Below are 26,512 nucleotides of genomic sequence, written 5' to 3'. Positions count from 1 at the left end.
AAAGTACAAACTTTTTACTTTGTTTAAAAAATGGAAATATGTACAAACATGTCCTACGAAACGTACAGTTGTAAAATAAATGTCAATAACAGAATGTGATTGGGCTGGTTAAGAAAATTTGTGTGTTTTTATCAAGGGAGATTTAATTTTTTTTTTTCAAATTTTGAAGGAAAATCAGATCTTTTAAAAACAAAATACATTGTTTTGTTAACTTTCTTAAATTAGAAAAGTTACTTTACATTTTCTTGAAAAATAATTAATTTTCACGTTTTAAATATCTTGATATAAAACTATTTTTTAGCATTTTTTTCGGTGTTTGTCGAATTTTATTTATTCCTAATTGTCCATTTCAGTTCATTGTCCAGGGTTCAGGTTTTCTAAGTGATCGGTGATCATCTATTAGGTCAATTGGCCCAATACAATCTACAAAAACATCATCCGGTCCACCACGAAGTTCGCAAGAAACGGCTGGTGTAAAAATTACCCTCCTGCGTTTCTCCAAAATTTCGTCCATCGCTAATTTTCGATCGAGAGTTGCCAAGTTGTGCATGTACTCTGTCGTGTCCAGTCGATCTCGGGAAAAGAGCCTCGCTCTAGTGGCCAAAGATTGTGGATCTGCAATTTTAAAATTAAAGTAAATTAATCAAATGTCAAATTGATCGAGCCCCATGATTTGAAACTGACAAACTAATAGAACACTATGTTCTATGTACAATAGGTTCCTTTTTTTATTTGGCACTGACACTTAACTATTTTGGGAATGGCTTATGAAGAAGAAACGTGTTTTCAACTGTATGTCGGTTTATTTTTAATTAATATTAAAACCATTAAGCATTTATCGTGTAAGAAATGTAGCTTATTTTTTTGGAAAGAATTTAAGAAGGATTTAACATCTTAACCCTAAAAATAGTTGATTTTTTTTAAAGGTAATCTCGTTTATAGACAATAAGAAACACTTGACAAATAGTTTATTTAAAAATTTCAAATTGATAAGAGAAAAAATTAGGCTGTAAATAGGCTTTAGGCCTTTGTCTCAATCGTCTTTATTTTTGAAGTGGTCGCGTCTTTACCACCTGGCATTTTTTAGGCTAGGCCAAACCCTAAGGTCAAAATTTAAAGGTAGGCAGTACATCTGCTTGGCGTTCCACAGCTGTGTCTAGCCCTCCCAAAGTAAAATGCTTTTCTTCAAGTATTCCCCATCCCCATTGAAATGTCTTTGGGATTTGGGAGTCCGCCAGCTGCTTAGCCAGCTATAGAAACAGGGCAGACTTATGTCAAGCTTTTTTTGTGTTGTACTCTTAATACCGACTGTGAAAGAGTCACCTGCTTCCGGTGCTTGCTCATTTGGCACAAAACGAACGTAACACAATATTTTTCGTCCTTAAAAGACCCAAAAAGACCTTGAGTAGTACATTTATTCGGTACTTTGAACCTAATTTAGGACTGGCTATCCGCGGGTAATCGAGGCCTAAACGTGTTTGCAATTGTTTCACTAGAGATGTCGCCACCTCCGTCGTTTTCATATTATCGCCCCGATTTTAGCGACGCGTTTTCTACCGCTTGGGAAAGTTTTCTCGAGTCGATTCTTTAATAAACACGTGAAACGACTTTGAATGTTAATTAACAAAGTCCGACGGGAGATTTTTTTATATAAAAATCAGCTTTAGGCTTAAAATAACTACCAAATCGCTATAATTATAAATACCTCGCGCATAGCCAGACTTAATGTAAATGATGCCGCGGCGAAATCAGGGGGAAGTTGACTTAATTATTATGCGTAAAAACTAGTTTTTTTGTTTCCGTTCGTTATTAGGTGACGTCACTTATTAATGGGTCCGACAAAAATCTTATCAAAAACCGGTTCGTCTACTTGCATATTCCGTGAGAATCAAAAGTAGAACTCTTTGTAAAATCCATAAAGACTTAAAAAAAAGTCTACTAGCTTTTTATGCCTTTCATTAAAAAAACATCTATATGAGTATCGCAGAACCTCCGAAGAAGCGGGGGAAAAACTCTGAAGCACAACCTATACTACGTAAAACACAAGAAAAAAATAAGTTAATACCATTTTATTGACGCCGGGGTTTCATTGTATTTGCACGATTTTTCGCGCTGTCACTAGGTTCGAATTCTAGAAATGTAGCCCATTTTTTGGCTGTTACCCTAAGAGGTGATTAACCCAAACCGAACCTTTCCAGATTATTCTATCATTAACGTTTAGTAACGCTTGATTTGGTCGCCGCCAAAAAATTAATTGGGAGATTTTTTTGTGGTTTTTTTTTAATTTTTTACCCTAATAAAATTTTGACTTATGTTTTGGTTCACCGAATTCATTAACTCATCGCTTTTTTAAGCTCCTTCTGGGTTGAGATTAACATTTGGTTTTATCCTTTTATCGATTATAGATTAATTTTAAATGATCATCAATATTTTTTTGATATATAGATAAAATTTTTATGAAAAAATAAACAAAACCTTATCAGTTACAGATAGCTTGAAAGTGTAATTATAGAAATAAATTAATTATTAAAACAACTCATTTAAAAAAAATGGGTGTCAATTAGAAATTAACTTAAAAAATTATATTTTCGTAAGAAATTAACTTAAAAAATTATATTTTCGTAAGAAATTAACTTAAAAAATTATATTTTCGTAAGAAATTAACTTAAAAAATTATATTTTCGTAAGAAATTAACTTAAAAAATTATATTTTCGTAAGAAATTAACTTAAAAAATTATATTTTCGTAAGAAATTAACTTAAAAAATTATATTTTCGTAAGAAATTAACTTAAAAAATTATATTTTCGTAAGAAATTAACTTAAAAAATTATATTTTCGTAAGAAATTAACTTAAAAAATTATATTTTCGTAAGAAATTAACTTAAAAAATTATATTTTCGTAAGAAATTAACTTAAAAAATTATATTTTCGTAAGAAATTAACTTAAAAATTATATTTTCGTAAGAAATTAACTTAAAAATTATATTTTCGTAAGAAATTAACTTAAATTTTTTCATTAGAACTTTACTGTAAAAACTCGATGTGGGCTAAAAATTAAATCTGAGTTAGACATTTACTGTAAAGATTCACTTCAAGTTAGAAATGTATGGTAAAAATTTTATAAATATTCCATTAACATTGTAAATAAAATATCTTTCGAAGCGAACTAAATTTCCATACGTTATTTGCGTCGTTATATACAGCTGCAAAAATATAAAATTGTAATTTTCCCTGTGCCACTAAGGAAAATATTTCCCTAAACCTTTGGACTGTCAGAAAGTCTGGTAAAAAACCTATCTTTATTATCGTACTTGAGCCTGTACCCGTAGACGGTAGTAAAAATAGCTGATGGTATATTTGTAACGCGGAAAAAAAATGCGATCGTATTTCGAAAAGGGGTTTAAAGAGAGTCGGGAAGAAAAAAACTCAAATTGGTAAAAATAAAATAATTATATCGTGGCCGTAATTTCGTTCCTTTTCCGAAGAGAGATCATTTCAGGATTTCCCGCGTATTTTTTTGTTTCTGTCCGTGGGTTTATTTATTTAGTGGGTCGAAATGTCAGGCGTGAACTGAATAACGTGTCGAGAACCCCAATTTAAAAAATGTATTTATTTTCTCGGCAGTACATTGTTTCTTCAAGTGTGGCGGCGCTGTCTGAGGTGGCGAGGCCCATTGGCCCATATTCGCCGCTTGTTACGGAAAACCTTCCTCGCACGCTTCGTATAATTGTAATTGCTTGGCTGCTGCAGTTACGGCTTTTTCAAATGCTTTTCCCCTAATATTCCACGCTAATTAAAGGCCTTCACCTCACTTGACCTTTAAGAATAAGTTGCGCTTTTCGTTGCGTCCCCGAATTTTGCTTTTACTCGCATTTCTGTATATTGCAACAATTTATTTGAAAATGTTTTATCTAATTTGAAAGTTTTTTTCATTTTTTTTTATTTTTAATTTAAAAATTTAGTTCCAAATACCCGGAAAATATAATTTCATATTCATTGAGAACAGTCGTATCTAAAAAATTTCTTTGTTAAAGTGTGCGTTTTATGTTAATTTCTACCATTTGATATCTTTAGTGAACTAACACTCCGTAGCTTTGGCTGTGGCCGCCATTTTGGGTAGGATTTTTTCAATATGAAAAAGCATGGGTGACGTCGTGTGACGTAGAATCTGTTAGGTCCCTATACTCCGTTTCAGGTTAAGAAAGGCAAAATACCTAGTACAATTGGCGGAAAGATACTAGCACGAATTTCCGGTAAATCGGTGACTGGAATTTAAAATTTTACCTATTTTCTGTTGAATTCCTTAAGGTTCCTACGTGTGTTATATTAATCCATTTTTGAAATGTCTATTGCGTTAATTTCAAAGTGAGCAAAAAATATTTAATGAAGATTATTATTTTTAAGCTTCATTATAGTGCATTTTTAATAGTATGCTCCTAAACAATCGTCAAATCGCACGTGTATGTATGTCAACGTGGTAATCTCAGCATTACCCATTCTATACTTACCCTGGGCTCGCAAAACGGAATATTTTTAGATATGCCTCACTTGTAATAAATTATTACAACTGTTTTTAAATCTTATCTAATTATGTTAATTAATGATCACTTCGAAATATAACGCAATATTTTCCAAAATTATATAACGCGCGCGGGTATAGAGTAGTATCGCTCTGTAGCTTTGGGCTATGGCCACCATTTTGAGGCAGTTTTTTATCTATAGGAAAAAGCATGGGTGACGTTGACATACGTCACGCCGATATTACTGTATACTTAAAAATTCAACCGTAAACAAACCAAATTCGAAATTCCCGCCCCCGATTTACCGGAAATTCGTGCTTGTATATTTTGCCTTTCTTAACTTTTAAAAGGCCAATTAATTTGGAACGAAATAAGCAGTGTGACCAATAAAAGCTGCTAAACCTTAAGGGACTAACGCAGAACCGTTTTCGGGGAAGTGAGTGATTTTGGGGTAAGCAATTGTTTTGAGATATCCAACTATTTGAAATTCAAATAATGACATTATTCCAGACGCACTGACGAGCTACATTTGAAATATTCAACTAAATAAATAGCAGAGAGAATAGCATAGGATAATAAAAAACACGAATTTATAAATAATTGCGGAATTCCAAATCGTTGGCCCTCGTGTGGACAACTGTTGTACTACAGTGGAAAGATTTGAAATTTAGTTGGTACATTGGACGTTCTTAACTAATTGACGTAAATTAAATTTGTTAAGTATTTACATATCAAAAGTCAAAATTTATAGGGCACTCTGAATGTTTATAAGTATTTACATTTCATCGTAGTTGCTTGGATTTGTCAAATTTTGGTTAATTCGGTGAAATTCAGCTGTTATCAATACGTGAAGGTCAATTTAACTTGTCAGTACGCGAATTTATATCGCATATTATAGACGGGTTAAGGTATCCATCGGAAAGTGGTAGGTGAAACTTGGAGTGTATCGCGTGTTAAATAATGTTTTAATATTCTACCTTCAATCGTGGTAAACCGGGCATTTTTTATATTTATAAATGATTTCGTTGATACAATTTAGGTCGAATTTGGTGGGTGTTCGAAAAGTTCAAGGATGTGTTACAATAAAGCTTCGTTCACATTATACAAGTTTATTGCGCCAATTTCTTTAACAATTTTTGTTCGTCCAATTAAATGCACACAGGGCCATCTTCAATTTTTTTATAGGCAAAACAGGATTATATTTCTAAAAATATAGAACTTTATAGGATTATTTTTTCTAAAAATATAGAACTTTATAGGATTATTTTTTCGAAAAATATAGAACTTTATAGGATTATTTTTTCGAAAAATATAGAACTTTATAGGATTATTTTTTCGAAAAATATAGAACGTTATAGGATTATTTTTTCGAAAAATATAGAACTTTATAGGATTATTTTTTCAAAAAATATAGAACTTTATAGGATTATTTTTTCAAAAAATATAGAACTTTATAGGATTATTTTTTCAAAAAATATAGAACTTTATAGGATTATTTTTTCAAAAAATATAGAACTTTATAGGATTATTTTTTCAAAAAATATAGAACTTTATAGGATTATTTTTCAAAAAATATAGAACTTTATAGGATTATTTTTTCAAAAAATATAGAACTTTATAGGATTATTTTTCAAAAAATATAGAACTTTATAGGACTGTATATGGTATTTCAATTACTAGCTTTATGCATTTAAAACAATCTATATTTAGTACTTAAAAATAAAAACTATTTAACCATTTTATCACAAAAATATACTAATAATGTTAACAATAACAAAAGTATACACTAGAATGACTTTGTATAGGAATTGATCCTATAGCTAAATTTAGCAATTTAACTGAGTGGCGGGATTTAAAATGGGCAAAATATCAAAATTATATAAGACTTTTTGGGGATTTTGCTAAAAATATAGGATGTTATATAACTTTTTGAAAATATAGGATTTTATAGGAATTATAGGATTTCTGGGAGCCCTGTGCACAGTGTGAACACTGAGGGTTAGTCAATTTTGTCTGTTCATAATATACATCAAATTGTAAGTACAATGAATGTTCAATTAAAGGGAATATAACCTCAGGTTTTTTGGTGTGGAACACCAACACTTCGTTCATTTCCCGCTCCCTCCTATGGCTTCAGATATTTTTGGCGCTGGTTAGTGATTTCCCGCCAAAATTGTTAACATAAAAAAACCTTAAAAAAGACTTGAGGTTATATTCCCATTTTATCACTCGACGAAAGCGAAAACTGGTAATTGAAACCTGGCGCGCTTCAAATATTTAGGGATAAGACAAACAGAAAAGTCGATTCGACAGGGGGGCTATCGTCGAATAATTCGGCAGGATGGGGTTGGTATGGCGCCTTAATATATTGGACACCAGGCAGCGCCACGACCGGCCGTCTCGCTCCGCTGGGCGGCCGAGTTATTGGCCCGTGCTGGAAATCTGCACTTTCCATCGCGTAAGAAAGTGGGTTTTCAAACCAAGTACGCATTTATTTATCCACGCTACGCGGATCACTATTGCGTATTTTTGTCGCCACTTATTAACGGAACATCTCAGGCGTGAGAAAATTATCCGCGCCTGTTTTTCACAGAAATGGTGTATCTTCAATCGCTTTTATGGTTACCCGTATTTATACAATAAGCCTTTTTAACGGTGGTATACTTTCGGTTTTTGGCCCTCTTTCGACTATAATTTGATAGAAAATTTTATTTTATTTGTTTTAAAACAATAACTTTTTATCCGAATAGATTTTTACAAACTAGATAATAGACCTTAAAGATAATTATTTAGAATTTGGCTGTTAAATTTAATTATTTAAATATTACAATTTCTAATAATTTCGATAAACATTGTACTATTAAAATTATAATTAATTAAATTCATTTATAATAATTATATTAGAAATAATTTAAAATTATTGATGTATTACGCTTATTGGGATAAAATTATAATTAAATTATTTAAGTTATAATAATTATATTCGTATAGAAAGATTGTTTACTTATTACGTTTATTGGAAACAAAATACGTAATTGATTATAAGCAATAGTGAGTAACTAAGGAGATAACTCGGAAATGGGTTGGACAAATGTAACAATATTATCATATATATTTCGTCATTGTCAGGAAATGATGTCAATTACGTCATTTATTTTGAAACAAGGGGGAGTACTTAAAATTAAAATAAAGCAGATTGAAAGTAAAAAAATAATTTAATTTAAATTAGTTTTTATCATTTTAATCCTTCACAATTGGTAATGATATTTAGACAATATACGGCTCGAAAGCTTCCAAATATTTTTAATTACATATTTTATTCCATGAAGTAGCAGTTCTTTCTTCATAAATCTAAAAATATTCAAATCCTATCTAATAGTCCGCGCTGTAAAACGTGTAGGGTAAACAGTCTGTACACAAAAACTAAGACTTCTACACGTTTTCCCTTCAAGTTTTTAGCGCTTGCTTAATTTCGTATAATCTCTATGAGAAACCGGTACGCGTCTAATACGATTTACATTGCCAAAACCATTCGCTTTGAATCGATTTAAAGCGTGAGGGAGGGGGGGGGGCGGGGGCCGGTCGATCTTGATCATTTTTTTAAATTTTAAAATCAAGTGATTTAAAATTGAAAAAGTGGTGAAAATCGAACAAAAATAAGGAAATAGTTTAGCGAATCGACCTATATTATGACGCGGGGGGGGGGGAGAAGGGAAGGGGAAAGAAACATTCCACGCCACCTTTATCTGCGGATTTAACGTTCAAGTATTTCGGAGAAAAAATATTTCTTTCTTGGACCGTTAAATGAAATCACCAAGCGAGCAGGACGCGTGGGATCAGTAGCACCCCCCCCCCCCCCCGCTTTATTCCAGCCCCCTTCCCAACCACTTGTTCTTTATCTAGATATTCTTTATATCCAAATTCCAGAATAAAATGAAAAATAGTCGATATGAAAAATATATTTTTTTATGATTAAAAAGAATGAAGAAGGTTTTGTGTCAAGTTGAAATCCTTCGGAGAGAAAATGAATTCTGTTTTTCGTAAAAACAATTGTTTTTAACAATATATTATATACATTAATCCTATATAACAATATATAAGATTAAAACTGAAAAATACGCCTATTTTACTTCAAATTGGGTTGTTTTATTAATAAATTGATAATTCTGCAGTAATTATAAATATTATTATTATTGTAAATTATAATTTATTTTTTATAAATAAAAAAATCATATATTTGAAATCTATAAAGTCTGCTTTGCTAGTATCGCACATGTTGAATTCTATGGGCTAGCACTTTGGCTAGGGCTTTTGCAACAGACCCTAAGGCGTTTTGGTTTTCCAACCACCGGGATTTTATTTAATAGGCGCTTCAATAAATCATCCTCCCAGGAAATCGCCAAGAAGTAATATTTCCGAGAGCCAGGACCCTTAATTTATTGTTTATATCGTGTTTGTGGAAATAATTGAAACAGAACGTCGTGTTTTTGCCAAAGACTATATAAGCGTTATATAGTCTTTGGTTTTTGCCAAGCCTTAATATGTTAAAAAAAAGCTACCTGGTTAAAAGGGAATCCTTGTTGCTGCCCTAAAAGTGAAACATTTCCATTATTTTAACAAGCGCTATATAAACATTGACTTGCGGGTCCTGGCTCTGATAGCAAAGGGTTCCGTTAAAAAAAGGTTGAAAACCACTGTTTTACAGAATATTTTTAATTCGCCTCTGATTAAATTTAATTGGTATTCTCGTGACATAATTTCTCCCTTTTTCTTTGTCGGTAAAAATGACTTTTTCTTGAGCAAAGCGTTTCTACAAAGTCGAAGCGGAATTAGCGGATACGCAACATAAATAGCGGAAATTGGGCGAAGGGGAATGAGGCAGTCGAAAAAGGAAGTACCCTACCGGAAGTGGCATCACGGGGAAACAATAGAGTAGGAGTTGCCCTTCCTTGTGATTATTTTCCTCCGCCGCCAATTGGGGTTTACGTTTCCGCTGCGCGCGTTGACTGACGATTGTCTCTCCTAAAACCTCGCTCTTTTCAACGTCAAATTCCTCGAATTTCTCGTTAATTACTCTTGGAATAATCGTCATTTTTTGTGTGGAAAGTGTTTTGGCCTTCCGCTTAATTCCGAATGTGTTCATTAATAACGGGGTTAGTCGAGTCTGTAAAGTTTTTTGTTATTTTGAAAAATTTTTATTCCAAAAAGTTTCATTTTGTAAAAAGACTTTGTGTCATTGGATTTCTAGGCGAGGTGAAATATTTGTAAAAGATGAAACCACTAAGGGGGGGAAAGTGCCAATATATTCCTCAATTAGTTAAAACTCAATTGTTATCAAACACTCCGGGTTTTTTCTAAATTAAATTTGATTCAAACATCGCTTTATTTTTGCGTGATAAAATCATTTTGTTTATTGTTTTTACTTCAACAGTTGGTTGACTGGTTTAAATCAAGTGATTGAAAAAATAATTTATTTGAAATCACACAATGTATTTCAATGGAAAAATAAAAAATTTAAAAAATAAGTTCTTAAAAATTAAAAATATATAGAAAATTTTAGCAAACTAAAAAATGACATAGTAATTAAATTTAATTCAAGATTAGCTAACTAATCCAAGGAAAATATGCGTTTATTGTAAAGCCATTATTTGTACAAAAATCAATAAATTCAATAAAATCAGATTTAAATAAAAAAAATCGATTAATTTGATTTTTATTAAAAAATCTAAAAAGTACCCACTCTAGTTACAGTCGATATCTGAAAACTAAGTCAATTAAGATAAGTGAACAATCCTAGTGTTTTTACATTATATTGACTGATTATTATTATCTTTATAGTGAACCGAGAAATTTGTTCTGGTAATCAAAATAAATCTTTATAAATCGGGGAAATCTTTTTAAATCCGTAAAACAATCCTAGTTACACAAAAAAAAATGCGAAATCTTTCAAATTAATTTTGAAATCCATAAAGTAATTCTAAATAAAAAAATATCTTTAGAAATAAAAGTAAATCTTTGGCAATCAGAAATCTGGTGTACCATTTTCACGAGTATTTAAAGAAATATTTGTAATTATTAATTGTAATTTAAATATAATTAAAATTCGCTAGTCCTATCGAATAAAATGTTACAAATACGATATTGGAAATTATATAAACTTTTGTCAAAAGTAAGAATAGCAGTAAGTGGCCATTTTTAGTTCCATAATAAATGCCTATTTAATAGTGTCGCCCCTTTAAGTCGCCTCACGTGTGTAGAAATATCTCCAGAAAATGCAGCGTCGACTCACTCGTATATTCATCAAAATTTCCCCCGAAAGGACGCCACCTCATAGCTCATACTTTGTCGCCAAGCCGTCGTCACCCCGACAACGACCGAAAGATTGTCACGTCGCCTACGCTAGACGCTGGGGTTTGTCACAGTCTGCGACACACCGTATTTCCCCCTCAACCTCGTATTGATATTTCTGGCTTTTGGTGCGTCTATAAAATCCCCATCAAAGTCCAATATTGAGTTTGTGTTACCGTGCTTGGACTTATAACCTGTTTTTCGCTGTACTGCCAAAGCTGTCATCAAAGTTTGACAAGGGATTTAACACCTATTGTTAATTCTATTTTTTGAACATTTAGTTATTTATTATTCAGATAATAATGACTTAGCTCTTATATAGTCTTATAATTATTTGACCCCATAAACTCTCGTCCTAATTAGACCGACCGCCTTGATCTCTTTAATTAGAACCAATCAGTGAAAGTTTTTGCAGTTTTTATTTAAGCCTTTCCTTGAGTTTTAAGGAACTTTAGGGAAATTACTATCATAACTTTTTTATGAAGGATTAATTAATTTTAATAATCAGCTAGGCTAATACCCAAGGCACCACCTTAGGCCTAATTAAGGTGGTCGTATTTTCTTTTTATAGTTCACCTTGAACCTTGATTCATTAGTATTGAAAAAATTATTGGAATTAAAAACAAAATATAAATATAATTCTTCATTCATTAGTAAAAAAATTATTTAAATTTAAAATAAATTAATTCTTCATTCAATATTAAAAAAATATGGGAATTTTAAAAATATATAAATTTTCATTAGTATAAAAATAATTATAGAAATTTAAAAAAATAAATATAATTCTTCATTCATTAGTAAACAATATGGAAATTTAATAAAATTATAAATATAATTCTTGATTGTTCTTGATTCATTAGTAAAAAAATATTGGAATTTGAAAAATTAATATCATTAGTATAAATATCAATATCGTTGAAATAAATATGATTGTGATAAATATTTGTTTCAAATTATATTTAATATAATTACAATTAAATATTTATTTAAAATTATATTTAAGATAATTACAATTAAATATTTATTTAAAATTATATTTAATATAATTACAATTAAATATTTATTTAAAATTATATTTAATATAATTACAATTAAATATTTATTTAAAATTATATTTAATATAATTACAATTAAATATTTATTTAAAATTATATTTAATATAATTACAATTAAATATTTATTTAAAATTATATTTAAGATAATTACAATTAAATATTTATTTAAAATTATATTTAAGATAATTACAATTAAATATTTATTTAAAATTATATTTAAGATAATTACAATTAAATATTTATTTAAAATTATATTTAATATAATTACAATTAAAATTTTTAATCTTAACAATTTAAAGATTTTTTTATCCGACTAGTTGGATGACAACGATAGCTATCGCCAAGTTAATTTTGAACCAATAAATGAGAAAGGCTAATATCAAAATGACACGCTAACGTAATTAATACGAAGGGGGGGTATAATATCCGCTTAATTTGGCGTACGTCAGTTGAAAAGGCGAAAGGATTTCTTAAAGAAACACTTGGGGTACGGGCTAACGAGTCTTAACAGGCTGGAGGAATGAGGTGGAGCTTGGAACAGTTAATATTTCTCGCTCATCAGCGCGTCATCGAGACAGCCTCGAATGTAAGCGCGGTTTCTATTCTGTCGAATAACGGCGAGCGTAATGAGCGTGGGACGACGGGAAATAATTACGCCGAAAACACGTCAAGTGAGAACTGCCGTTTCTTTGAAAGCTCTTCAAAGCAGCCAACCTCATTTCAAGTTGACTGAGTCGCCATAGACCGGATACTTTCTGCCGATATCGCTTCTCCAGAGACTGAACTTTCGCCCAAAATTTAAAATAATGTAGAAATTTTGTCACACTAATTACAAAAATAAAAACAACTGAATTGTTGGGTTTTTTTTAAATGTTTCACAATGTAACAAATTTACTTCAGCTTTCTAAATATTTCTTAGTTCTAGCCAAAGACTATATAAGCTATCGCTAAGAATTTATGTAGTCTTTGGCTCTTGCGGAAAATGACAAAGGCCTCTTTTCCATGATTAGTCTAATATATTGTTTGCAAATTTAAATAAAGCGGTATTTTCGCCTCATGTTTTCGAATCTGAAAGTAAAACTCAACCTCTAGACTAGTTTAAACTGATTAACAATGTAACACTATTAATGATTTGTAGTATGTTTACTGTTATTAGACATTTTATATCGATAAAAAGTTAAAAACATTAAAAATTCTTAAAAAGTAATTTATGAACATTTAAATTTTTTATTTTTCCGATTTGCGAAGAAAATTTTCCGCATTTTATTTTTCCGGAAAATTAACAACTCTTAGTTCTAAAATTTTAAATTTCGCGTTTAAAAAAAAATTCAGATTGATTTGTGAAATATGCAATATCCAAATATCTTAGTTTTGACCAGTGTCCACCAGCCTAACAACCGTGTTTTAGACCTAAAAACAGTACGCATCCCAACGTTAACTTTGATTTTGCACTCAAAGCTAGGCTCAAAACTAATTAAAGACTTTATCTCGAAAGGAATGTGTCAAAAATGACTACATTGCTAGGAAGGGGGGTACAAAGGGGCTGTACGGGGGGGGGGCAATGCACTTTACCCCTCTCTCTCGCTAGTGTGTAACCGACGGTTATAAGCCAGATGTTTCCAGCTCCTCCAAGATTGTTTTCTTTAGAAGCTCCGATGCTGGGGGCCCTACGACTCGAGATTACTTGACTCGGCGGCCAAACGCGGGATGACGGTTCGGGCTGCGCTTTTAAGCCCCTATAGTGTAGTCTAGAGAGTTGTCGAAATAGAAGTTTGTGGAAGTTTTTCCTCGGCGGGTGAGCTTTGGAGCCCCTCTGCTCGGGAACGGGATGCCAGTGGAGGGCTCGTGACAACGGACACAGATGACAAAAGCATTCGGAAGAAGTTGCCGCTTTAACAGACTGTTCTGCTCTGCTCTTATCTGGTACATCCACCCCGTGATAAGCGCCAAAAAGTCGTAGATTTCAAATGACAAAAATCACAGTTTGATTTATATCGGAATTAAAAAAAAAAACTTTTTTAAATTAAATAATTGATCAATGATTTTTTAAAAAGCCTTCAATTTATATTTTTAAAAACGTTGATCATTTTTTAAAAAGCCTTCAATTTATATTTTTAAAAACGTTGATCTTTTTTAAAAAGCCTTCAATTTATATCTTTAAAAACGTTGATCATTTTTTAAAAAGCCTTCAATTTATATTTTTAAAAACGTTGATCATTTTTTAAAAAGCCTTCAATTTATATTTTTAAAAACGTTGATCTTTTTTAAAAAGCCTTCAATTTATATTTTTAAAAACGTTGATCATTTTTTAAAAAGCCTTCAATTTATATTTTTAAAAACGTTTATCATTTTTTAAAAAGCCTTAAATTTAATTTTTTTTTGTAAAACATTATTTGATCAAAAGCCAAAATATAATACACCCGGTATGTATATTAACAATATTTTAATCAATTATTTTCAAATTTGATTTAAATAAAGTTAAAAAATGTTTTTAAATAATTCCTTTTGATAAAATGATTTTTAAAACGACTTAAAACAAATATTTTTAAATAATCGATTATCATCAAATTATTTTTTTAAATCGTTTTAAGTAAAATATTATTAAACCATCTACTATACTTTTATGTATCTATGAAAGCGTACACAAATTGTTTACACAGTAATTCCAATTCGGAGTACACTAAATTACAAGTAATAATAAAATATAATTAGTATGATTAACTTATTTTTGTTGAAATTAGCAATGGTGGCAAATTAATAATAAATTTGAATAAAATAGTTTTTTTTAAATATAAATCATAAGTCAAATATTGTATTGAAAAATGTCTAATTTATCTTTAACGAACTATGCCCCCAAAATTTAGCTACAATTACTATTAAATAAAAAACTTAATTCGATTTTCTACGAAGGCATTAAGCTTTACAACTCTCTCGCAAACCATGTTCAAAACTTGATAAATCTAACCCCTTTTAAAAAATATATGAAGTACTTTATCTCGGAAATGTAAAAATGTAGTTTCTACTTTTAACGTGTCTTGTTGATTAGATTGTATTCTGTTTTCTTTTGCCTTACTTAAAACTAATTAGACTTGGCCTATATCTCTGCTGATTGTTTATTTGTAATATTTGAATATATTTGAATTTTATTCATAATTAAAAATTACTTAATTCTGATTAGAAATAAAAAATAAATGACCATAATAATATAAAATATAATAACGTTTTCCTGAAAATTACTTGTTATATTAAGACAATGGAGAACGATAAAAAAATTCCATTGTTTTCGGCCTGAAAAAATTGCTCCAATTCTCTTTCAAATTAACGTTAATTATTCATATTACACGATTAGAAAATATAACTTATAGTTTCAAAACTCTGTAATATTTAACAAGGCAACTTGAGCCCTACGAAAATGACGGACATCAACAACGCTTCCATCGGTAAGTTTCGAAACATTTGTTTGCGGTGGACAAAGAGACCTTATTTTACGATATTCCGTCTCAGCTCCGCGAAAGGCCGTACCCTGAGGAGCGAAACATCCTGCCCTTAAATTCTTCCCCTACCCCTGAATATTCAATTCGAACAGCCCCGGGCCGTGGTAGGGGAAGTATGTGACCCTTATTCCGAGCGCTATTTGACCCCTGCAAACTTTATATATGGCATTCAAGGGCGAGATTAGGAATAAAGTGTACCTCACAATGGCCGGGAGTCCGGGGAGTGTAGCCAGCCAAGGATAAAGTTTTTATAGTGAACTTAACGAGGTTTATTCAAACGCGAATGTTCGCAAAAAAATGGTTCTTTGTTAAGTTTCACGTTATTGTATTCTGCAGAGAAAATCTGCGTGAGAAAATATATATTATTAAAGCAAGGTAATTATTCAAATCAAGAAAGTTTCATTTCTATTTAAGGAGAATATGATTTTGTGGAGGCTATCAGAGGGCATCATGGGTCTACTGTTACCCCGAACGAGAGGGGGGGGGGGAGAAAAACGTCACAAGCGTGCACTTCAATGGCGTAGAAAAACGTCAGTTTTAAGAAACCAGTGAAATACGGTCTGATTTGAATTATGCCAGGATCGTTGGGGGGGGGGGGGAATTGATAAATAAACAACCATACGTATTGGGTTACGTCAATGTCGGGTATACTCGCAAGGAGAGTACCCGAGGTGTTTATTGCCGATCGAGTTCAAAGTCGGGCGTAATGTAGACCTATACGAGACATGAAATTTCCCAAAAGGAGACGTTGCACTACCCATTCGATTTTCCATGGCACCCGAACATCTTTCTGACCACTTAAAACAAAAAATCTCCATTTAAAAAAGGCATGGGATTTTCTCGGTTTCACAGGGTACTTCCTACGAATTTTTTTTTAATTTGAAAATCACAAAATGGGTAATTTGGACCACAGTTAGGTAAATTTCATCAAGTTTGGTTAATTTGTAACACTTTTTGGGTAAAATAAGGAAAAAATCTTATTTTTGTTTTAAGTGGTTAAAAACATTTTCGGTTGCCATGGCAAATCGAATGGGTAGTGCAACGTCTCCTTTTGGGAAATTTCATCTCGTATAGTTCTACATTACGCCCGACTTTGAACAAAATCGGCAATAACCACCTCGGGTACTCTCCTTGTTAGTAATTCTCACTAAGTATAATTACATTCTTGTTCGAATTCAGCATTTAAATTCATAGGTTCGTACGATAGTTAAAGCTGTTTTGAAGGAATCATAATTCTTAAGAAATCATCATCATCATGGGGTAACTTTCTTCGTATGCAAATAGTTTTTTGGGAATGATTATATTTCGGCGGTGGGGAATTACGTATTTTCGCGAAGGCACGATTTCGTTCCATTTTTGTTTTTTGAAAAGTTAATGTCAGAACAGCTATTGTTGAACGTTATTGCGCGATTTTGGATATGTTTATTGTTTATGAAATTCCGTGTTTTTTCCAAACCCAGGTCTCGTTTGCCTTGTGTTCGTGTGTTAAAAGCGCCTAAATGAGTTTCAAATATAAAATCGCTTCAGGACGTGTTTACATGGAGAGGAAAATCTCCAAAGTTCATACTTCCAACAAAATTTTCACTAGAAATTAAATTGGCATGCCAAAATAAGTAATTTAATAGTCTACGAAATATATAAATTTGTACCGAGGCTAACGAAATATATAAATTTTCTACCGAGGCTAACGAAATATATAAATTTTCTACCGAGGCTAACGAAATATTTTTTAAAACTGAGGTTATCAAAATAAAATGTTAGTGCAGAGGGTAACGAAATAAAATGTTAGTGCAGAGAGTAACGAAATAAAATGTTAGTGCAGAGGGTAACGAAATAAAATGTTAGCGCAGATGGTAACGAAATAAAATGTTAGCGCAGAGGGTAACGAAATAAAATGTTGGTGCAGAGGGTAACGAAATAAAATGTTAGCGCAGAGGGTAACGAAATAAAATGTTAGCGCAGAGGGTAACGAAATAAAATGTTGGTGCAGAGGGTAACGAAATAAAATGTTAGCGCAGAGGGTAACGAAATAAAATGTTAGCGCAGAGGGTAACGAAATATATAATTTTGGGATGTTAAGTGTCCATTACCTTATTATTATTAATATCGGGCATGTGGGTGAAATACTTGCGTTCCATGGCGTACCAGGCATAGACTTAATTAATTTCGGCGTGGCCCAACAAACAACTTGAAATAATTTTCAATTATCAGAACAATGGAATAATGTGAAACCCCCACCCGAAATAAAATTTTAACTTCGGTGAACAGACAATGCTCGTTTGATAGTGTGTTACGCTCCAAGGATATTATATTTCTCGTTGTATAAAGTCTTTTGACCTTTTGGCTTTTGCTAAGAAATTTACCCCTCTCTATTGTTATAAAAAGACACCAGCTCCGCGTACCGTCAAACGAAAGAAATACAAAAATAAATTTATAAATAATGAAAAGTTGGGAGCCCTGACACCTCAATAGAAATTTCTCAGTCCTAGTTTATTTTTTTCTCACACAAAAGAAGAGTTTTTCTAATTGCAGGGACATCGCAGCCAGAAGGGATCCGGAACTGATTCCCGCGTCAAATAATAATCATCATATATTAAAGATTCTAAGATAGCAGAGCGACGTTCTACTTTTGAAAAAAGGAAAAAATAATTTCGAAGGATTTTTTTTTGCCTTCCAGAACCAGTTTAATAGCTTCGTCAGCAACGAAAACTTTTCATTTCTGTCGGAATCTAGGTGCCCTCGTGATCAATCGCGGTTGTTGGAAAATTTTGTACGCTCTTTTTATTATAATTATTTCGATTTTATATTTTCCTATAGCTTGTTTTGTTTTGGGAATTACCGAATGCGCCACTTGAAATTACCTTTTTTACCTTTAAATGGTCCAAATATTTTTTTATTCCTACCGTGGCGGTTTAAAAGAGGTCTGTAATAATTATTAATTTAAAATTATCACTAATGCGATTTTCATTTTCAATATCACGTTTAAAATATATATATATATATATTATATTGAGGATTCTATTGTAATATTTTTTTTTAATTTTAACGTTATCAATTTTTTGCTGAATTTGATAGTCTTAATAAAAAAGTAGTTAGAAGAAACCACCTATGGACTGTGAGAAGGATGATAAAATACGCGAAAAAGATCTATTTGATCGGAGTTTCGCGTTTTTTGTTTGCTCGAAGACCTATTGGTACGAGTTATTAGTAAGTTTTTTAATTTCTTAAAATTTGTTTAGGATTTAGCTATATTATCCCTTTTTATTATGGACTAATCTACTTTTTCGCGTATTTTATCATTAATAAAAAATAAATAATAACAAATCAGTAAATAATTTGAATTTAATTTACTAAATTATACTTCATTTATGTCATTTACTAGTTTGCGTCACTTACTCATTTAGACATAATTATGGCATTAAATAATTTGTACGCCTTTTTATTGAATTTCATATAAGCACGTTAAGCCATTATTTTGAAAATGTGTAGGCGGACCTCGTAGGAGATTAGATTGTACTAAATAAAGCTACGTCTACACTTCTACAAATAATTAAAAATACCGCGAATTTGGTTTCATTCCATATTTTATTAATGTATGGGAAAATGCATGGGTGGTCATGTGATGTCGGGTGTTAATTCATTGCCATTAATGGGGAAATAATTTTAAAATGCAAAATTATTTTAAATTTCCTTATTATTATTTTATATAAAAAAGGGAAATTGGATAAGTTAGATACAATGAAAATTATAAATAAAATAATAAATATGAAGTAATGAAAATTATTTTAAAAATTTATTATTTTTTGAAAAGTTTCTAATAGGTGTGTGTTTCTATAAAATAAAACAAAAATTAGAAGTACAAAATATTTTTATCTGCGTCACGAGCTTCACTATTTTCGGTGCTTTACTTGCACGCGAGTTTCAGATTCCGAAGTGTCTCGCGACTGCAGCGCGTGCTCTCTACCTTCAAGAGCTACGCTACGTGACGTAGACAATACATTGTCACATGACCTCCCATATTGTATGGGTCACAAAATCTTCAGATTCAAATTCCCTGACCATTTTAAGAGATTTTCAGGCCAAAATTTTTATTTTATACTTAACTTTTATCAGAAGTCAATAAATTTAAATAGACATATTTCAGTAAAAAGGTTATTGCAATGTTGAAAAAATTAGCTGAACTTTCAAGGAAATAAATGATAATCGTAGAATTTGTCATAGATCTAGAGTTAAATTACTTTCAAAACTTGTCAAAAGAAACTTGAATTCCCTGACGTTTTACAAAATTCTTAAAATTCCCTGACTTTTCAGGCCCATTTTTTAATTCCCTGACTTGTCCATGATTTCCCTGACGCGGGGCAACCCTGTCCCATGTAAATTATAAATAAAATAATAATATGAAGTAACAAAAATTACTTTTAATCATCCTAATAATCAATTAAAAATGTAACCCAAAACTATAAACGTGACAATTTTTAATTAAAAAGCTGTTCTCAAATAGTGTGGTTAGTTTTTCCCACGGTACCAATATCAATTGAAGCCTCATTTGTTATAATAATAGAGTAGACACTGTCGTAACAATGTTATCTAAATCTTCAAACGAAAAGATGTACGATTACTCAAAATGTAATGAGCCGAAAACACAATGACAAAGTAGTGGTACTCTATGGCACCGGCAGATACGATTCTCGAGGAACGTTTGGGGGTTGTTTGGGGGGGGGGGGGGGGGGGAGCCCGGCTATCATACACGCGCGTTTCCATCAAAGATTTTAGATAGGGATTTTTCTACTTCCCTGATACGCGGCGTATCAATAAAAACGTTTGAGATACTTTGATTTTTGTATCTTTAGATAGAGATCCACTAAGTTTTTTTAATGGTTTATGAACAGTCATTGAGGTATAGGAGCTAACTGCTATCGACAAGTAAATGTATTTGGAACGTGAGCTGATATTTCGGGATGAGTTATTTAGCGGTTTATGCAGTAAAATAATTTAGAGAATTTATAGCTTACGCCTAAGTTTTTATATTTATTTGCGTATAATTATCTCATTGATAATTTTTATTTGATAATTTGGAGTTTATCGCGGTAAACGTGATAAAAATCGACTTCAAATTTGCAGCCGCGTCGGAATTACGCGAAAAAAGTGCGTTTCACTAACACTAGTGACATGCTGTGGCGAAAAATGTTACAAGCGGTTCTAATATCTGGTCCGCTACTTTTTCGTTGTCAAAGTAGCTGTGAAATCTGACTAATTTGGTTTAGTATGTAGATGCGCTACTTTTTATACTGACGGCGCCTATATTGAGAAATATTGTACGTTACGTAAACTTACGATACATTACAAAAAATACTCACTATAAATATATTTATCTTACAGTACATTTACATTTCAAAACAAAACGTGTTTTGAAAAATCACAGACTGCAAAAGTACACATTTCAGAGTGAATAACATAAGGAATTTGTTAGGTTGAATACGTATTATATTATCTTATATACTTTTGATAAAAATAAATATTAAGATAGAAATAACTATAATGTTTTTAAATCTCCTATATACTGGTACTCAAAATGTAAGTAGACTAATCTTTTCAAAGACCTCTTCTACCCTTTGGGTAACACTCAAAACTTTATCATTACTCCATTTATATAAAAATAAATTTGAGGAAAGTACAGTTTCAAATCATAAAGAACCAAAAATAGTTCACGCTAAACAAAATACGACACTTACCAACTTTCCTGGCAGCCCTGTTTCTTTGAAATTTAATGGCCGCGATGACCACAATGACCACGACGAAAACGGCAGCTACTGAAGAGAAAGCGGCGATACCTGACCAAGTCATCGTATGCTCATCGTGACCCCTGGATTCGGCACCCATGACTCGCGAAAGTAAACAAAAACTTCCGAAGTATCGAAATCAAATCCTGAACGCAAAAGGTGGCCGTTGAAAGGGGGGGGGGAGGAGGAACGATCGAATTTAACTTGTAATTGGCATTAGTAAAATATCAATTAAAGTTATAAATGAAGAAATATTAAAAAGGAAGAACTGAAAAACGAAGCACAGAGCGATAACGCGCTCTCGAGACGAAGGACGAAACGGCACTGAATGGCTGAGTTCAAACTGCTGCGCCCAAACCGCCTTCGGAACGGCGTCGCGCGGGGGGAATTACACTCGAGGGGGACGGAAGCGGAATAAGTGGCTCAGCGCGCGTGACGTCAAAGGCGCGCGCAACCCCGAAAGGAAGACACTCTCGATGTAATAAAATGCGTCATTTTTACTTCTAATTGTAGAAATCCGCGTTTTTATCGATGTTTATTTGGGTTTTGTCCAATTTGAATGTTTAATCAGGATTGGAATAGGTGTTTTTATATATTAAAGTGGCCTTCTTGTTTGAATGTAGCTACGTCACAAAATTAACTTTGGTAATATTGAGAGCGCGCGTAGGGCGCGAGAAGCCTCTTATTTTCAGGTGCGCTTGCAAACCGCGCGTGTCAAAACTAGTCTAATAAAGCTTGACATCGTGACGTAAGAACAACATAAAAACCAGTTCGGCAAGCGTAGCTGAATTCATAAAAAGAACTATTTTATCTAAAAATTGAGTGTCTGTCTTAAATCTTTCAAAGGATGATTATATATATTTATCGGTTTTAATAATTCCGAGTTGTGTAACATTAGAAATTTAAAATGAAAGATTGTGAAAAATATTTATTATTTATAAAAATAAAGCGAACATTTTGTTAATTTTATTACTTTTTACAAAAGTGACAATAGGGCCCGCACTTTTTAAGGACCCGGATTCTAAAGGAAGGCTTTCTTACAGTTATTTTAGGGGGGGGGAGTAAAACGGTACATTGGGGGCCTTTGGGGCCCGGTTAGACTACTTTTCCTAGGGCCCGGAAAACTGTGGGCCCTGACCATTAATTTGGTATTTGTAACAAATTTTTAATATTTCTCAAACATTTCCTATGAATTCAGAATGTCTACAATAATGTTCACTTTTTTCTTAAAAAAAAAATGAGGACCACATATTTTTATTTTATTTTAGGGAACTATATGGGAAGGAAGTGCGAGTTTCAGCGGGGGGTCCACGTGATAAGGCTGCCCGTTTTCTGCGGGCTGCAAATAGGATCAAAATGGGACGCGTTTATCCTTTTAGCAACACGCGTGTACAGCGAAGCCCCCCAAAATGGCTCTCCCTCGTAGTTAAAGATAGAACGTATTAGCCGCCATTGTTCTTAAAGAACAAATTTTCTCCTTTTGGTATTTTAGATATTAAAGCTCATTACAGAAAAACGTGCAGTGAGTGTGTGTATTATCAAAGCTAAAAGGGGTACAGTTTGAAAGTAACGCCTTTGGTCGCAGTCTACACGTGGTCAACCTCGCAGAGAGTTGTACAAAATACAAGGCCCCGTGCAACCTCGGGTTTCAAAAAATAAGGTACAATTATCTCCGAGTTAATGCCATTAGTGGTTGATATTTAACTTGCCGAAATCTTATAAGATGGCGCCACTAGTTAAATTATCTGAAAATCTACGTTTTTAAAATAGTGTACTTAGCAGACGACAATCCAGCAGTTTAAGAACTTCTTGCGTTGACCTAGGGTTGCCAGATTCCAAGCGCTGGATTTCGATTTGATTGGTACTAGACTAAGAAGGATCGTACGGCTGAAAACAAGTCTCTAAAGCTAAAAAGATGAAGTCCATAGGTGGTTTATTAAGCCTTTTATGTCGTATACTTTAGCTCACCTTTATGTGAAAAAATATTTCGGAAATATTTCCGAATCGTGGCGACAATTATCACGCCCCCACCAAACCGCAAAAGCGTGTTTGAAAGTGAGAGTGGAATCTGGGAGATAACCTTTGCTAAAGTTTTGTGGTCACGGTAATATTTATAGATGTTTAGGGTTTCCGCTCTAAAGAAAAAATCGTTGTTTATTCCTATAAAATGTTCATAAAAAACAGTTAACCAAACTTTTTATGGTTAATCGAAATTTTGCCGGTTAATTTATTCGTTCCGCCGACCTCTAGCCTTAATTTTTTTCTAAGCAAAGCTGTTTAAAAAGAATAAAAATATAGGAAAACATTTGAAATTAACCATTTAAAACTTATTTTTACAAAAGGTTAATCAGGAGATTCAATCTCTTCATTGGGCAAAGATATTAATTTTGAAGAACCACTGAAATTATATTTAAGACAAACAATTTATGACTACATCGATGATAATGAAAATTGTAATACTAACCACTCGGCTTTTTAGATTTGACAATAAGCGTGATCCATTTTTAGTCCGAGGCCCGAACGAGGACACGAGGTCCATATATCGAAGCAGACGAACCCGCTGAAACTTTTCAGACTAAACTTCCACCCCCACCTCTCCCACTAGGGAATCGCATGAGACAACGCATTTCGCGTACGTTTCTACCCCCTGATCTGAGCCGGTATTTTTCTATGGTTTAAATTATCTCGCAATACCAATGGGAGAGACCCAACGTTTTAACCTTTATTTGTTTAAACACGCGTGGTTAGGTTTACCACGCCCTTGTTAGAACTTCGTGAAATAGAAGTTCTTGGCATAACTTTCACATAAGGGAGCTTTGTTTTTAGCGTAAATGTGAAGGCTTTGACCTTGGTGTAAGCTAGTTTTATTTTGCGCAATTTTCTCCCCGTAAGAGTACCTCTACCTAATTTACTTCACATGTGTCGAGTGTAATTTTATATCGAGATTGTGATTAAAAAAAAAAGCAAAGCACTCGGCGAAAATAATGGGACTTTTCCGATTGACGAGTTGCGTGGTCTTTGGTAAGATATCATTTTGAGTAAGTTAAATAGCTCTTTTCGGTAGAGGAAGCTTAACGAAATTTGCTTATTTTATAAACTGTCCAAGCGATACATCCGATGTGGTCTAGTGGCTAGGATATCTGGCTTTCACCCAGAAGGCCCGGGTTCGATTCCCGGCATCGGAGCTTAATTTTTGCTCCAACATTTATTAATTTGAGCATTCCAAAATATACGATTTAGCCGAACCTTTATAATAATTTCGTATGTTCTTGTAAAGTTTAATAATAATTATACGTTTATTTTTGTTTCATTAAAATTCGACTTTATTTATTAATTTTGGTCCCAATACATTGTAAAAGTTAGCTTCGATTTGGTTTATAAAATTTATTTAGACATATTTGTAAATTATTTGGTCAAATAATCGATAGATCGGACGGCTTGCAGAGTAATATCAATAAATCCAGTTAATATTTTTCTCATTGTCGTAACCTCGATGGGAGGTGTAAATGAATAGTTGCAAATTTTTGTTAGATCTCGAGAGGGTTGCGTTACGGGGCCCGAAAATTACAATGCGCCTCTGATTTTCAACATCATAAGTAAACTATATATTAATAAACATTTATAATTGAAATACTTTCTACAACACGACCAACTGTTTTTTTTTCGTCCTAATAAATCGACGCTTCGCTCTTCATGGTAACTTTGCTGCCATCTGTCCATAAATTACTGAACTATATTTACGCAAAACTTTCGTAATCTTCGTTTTAATTTCATGGTTACATTAAAACCCTCTAACTAAGAGACCACGTTTCTATGAAAGCCTAAATCATTTTCAAGTGAAACTTAAAGAGCACTTAAATACTAATTATCATTCCCATTTAGTTTCACTATTTTTGTTCTAACTTCTAATCTCATTTATTATCTTCCCAATATGAACTTTAATCCCCATTATCTACATCTGCTTAAAGGTGTTAAGGCTACATAACAAAACAAGGAGACGAAAAATAACAATTGGGCAGGTCCAGTTTTACCAGGTTACCACCCAGTGAATTTCCCTAACCTGATTTAAATCGAAGTTATTCGAAAAGTTAAAATTCCGAATAATGCGGCTAACCTTGTACGTTAGGTGTGGTTATGAATAAGGATTTATGCTTGATTGTAAAGGAAATATCAAGGTTTTCGAAATTTAAAAGGCTCTTTTTGTAAACGCCTTCGAGTTAAAAGCTTAGAAACTTTGCGTCATTTAGTTAAAGCCGAGGTTAGAGTAAAGTCTGCGCTATTTACTCCTTGTGTCATCAACCATGCCTTTAACCGTTGTGACAGCACTTTCTTAATTGAAGAAATCTTTTTGTTAAAACTAATCATATACATTCTGGAAGTATAGATAAAATTAATCAACGGGTGAATTATTAATGATTATGTTTGTTTTATCACGATTTTTAATAACGCCCTTGGCAAGTTTCATCCATAGCTAGCCTTTAAGATCGACAAACGCGCTCCGTAATTTAGGTCAAAAAGTAGGTCATGTTTTTGTTGGTCTAGAGTCAGTAACGTATTTGATCTAAACGGATATGACCCACACAACCCCTTGGCATAAATTGTGACGGGCAGTCAAGGCGATTTTGAATCGATTTCCGGACATTAGTTGACCTCGACAGAATGAAAACGTGCTTGCTAATCGCTACAAAAATCGCCTTGTATATTTTCATTTCCTCCGAATCATATTAATGTTTTTATTTAAGCATCGTGTTGTAAAACATCTCGAATCATTTTATGTCGAACGTCGCGCCAATTTCTCTTAGTTAGTTACGAAAATAGATTATCTATTTTTAAAATATTTAGAAAAATTAAAAGTAAAAAAAGTAAAAAAAAAGCCTCCCAGGTTTATCATAGTGACAAAGCAGCAGACGAGCATCTCCCCAGTGGCGCAATTGGTTAGCGCACGGTACTTATAAGACAGTACTTGTGAGAGATGCCGGGGTTGTGAGTTCGAGCCTCACCTGGGGAAATTTTTTTAGGGTAACCTATTTTCCCGCGTACCGTTTCCAGGCTAGCCGTATTCTTATTCAAAAAAATTCCTACTTTACTTCCACCTTAGCTTCTCCCAAATTAAAATCTATTTTAGGACCCGTTAGTATTTAACGTCACTTCTACTAGGTGGCGCTTTGACACTTGAATTGCTTTATTTAATAGTGATTTCTTGCGTAACAAGCTTTGTCTTTCATTATTAATTCTCGCCTAAAGTTTATCATAGTCTGGAAAATGTACTATTTTCGCTTTAAATTTTTAATGTGTATAATTTCTAACGCAATAG

General features: G+C 32.5%; 1 protein-coding gene and 2 non-coding genes across 3 annotated transcripts; 2 read left to right on the top strand and 1 right to left on the bottom strand.

Annotated features, from left to right (window-relative positions):
- On the bottom strand, positions 1 to 21,515 carry LOC149948358 (uncharacterized). The gene is made up of 2 exons (XM_090172012.1): positions 21,151 to 21,515; positions 1 to 615 (listed from the first exon to the last, which is right to left on the bottom strand). Exons 1-2 carry the CDS (start codon positions 21,296 to 21,298, stop codon positions 350 to 352), a joined length of 414 nt encoding a protein of 137 aa, XP_090028138.1. The 5' UTR covers positions 21,299 to 21,515; the 3' UTR covers positions 1 to 349.
- Positions 21,516 to 24,311: 2,796 nt separating this feature from the next.
- On the top strand, positions 24,312 to 24,383 carry TRNAE-UUC (transfer RNA glutamic acid (anticodon UUC)). Its single transcript has one exon. It is a non-coding gene; the product is annotated as a tRNA-Glu (tRNA).
- A 1,731-nt stretch (positions 24,384 to 26,114) lies between these two features.
- TRNAI-UAU (transfer RNA isoleucine (anticodon UAU)) lies at positions 26,115 to 26,206 on the top strand. Its single transcript is given in 2 exon segments — positions 26,115 to 26,152; positions 26,171 to 26,206. It is a non-coding gene; the product is annotated as a tRNA-Ile (tRNA).
- Positions 26,207 to 26,512: the final 306 nt, after the last annotated feature.

This window comes from Leiobunum rupestre, chromosome 4, assembly GCF_980474605.1.
Source record: "Leiobunum rupestre chromosome 4, qqLeiRupe1.1.hap1, whole genome shotgun sequence".
Classification (NCBI taxonomy): domain Eukaryota; kingdom Metazoa; phylum Arthropoda; class Arachnida; order Opiliones; family Sclerosomatidae; genus Leiobunum; species Leiobunum rupestre.
Note: the sequence above shows the minus strand (reverse complement) of the source record. Positions and strands in the feature narration are given on the sequence as shown.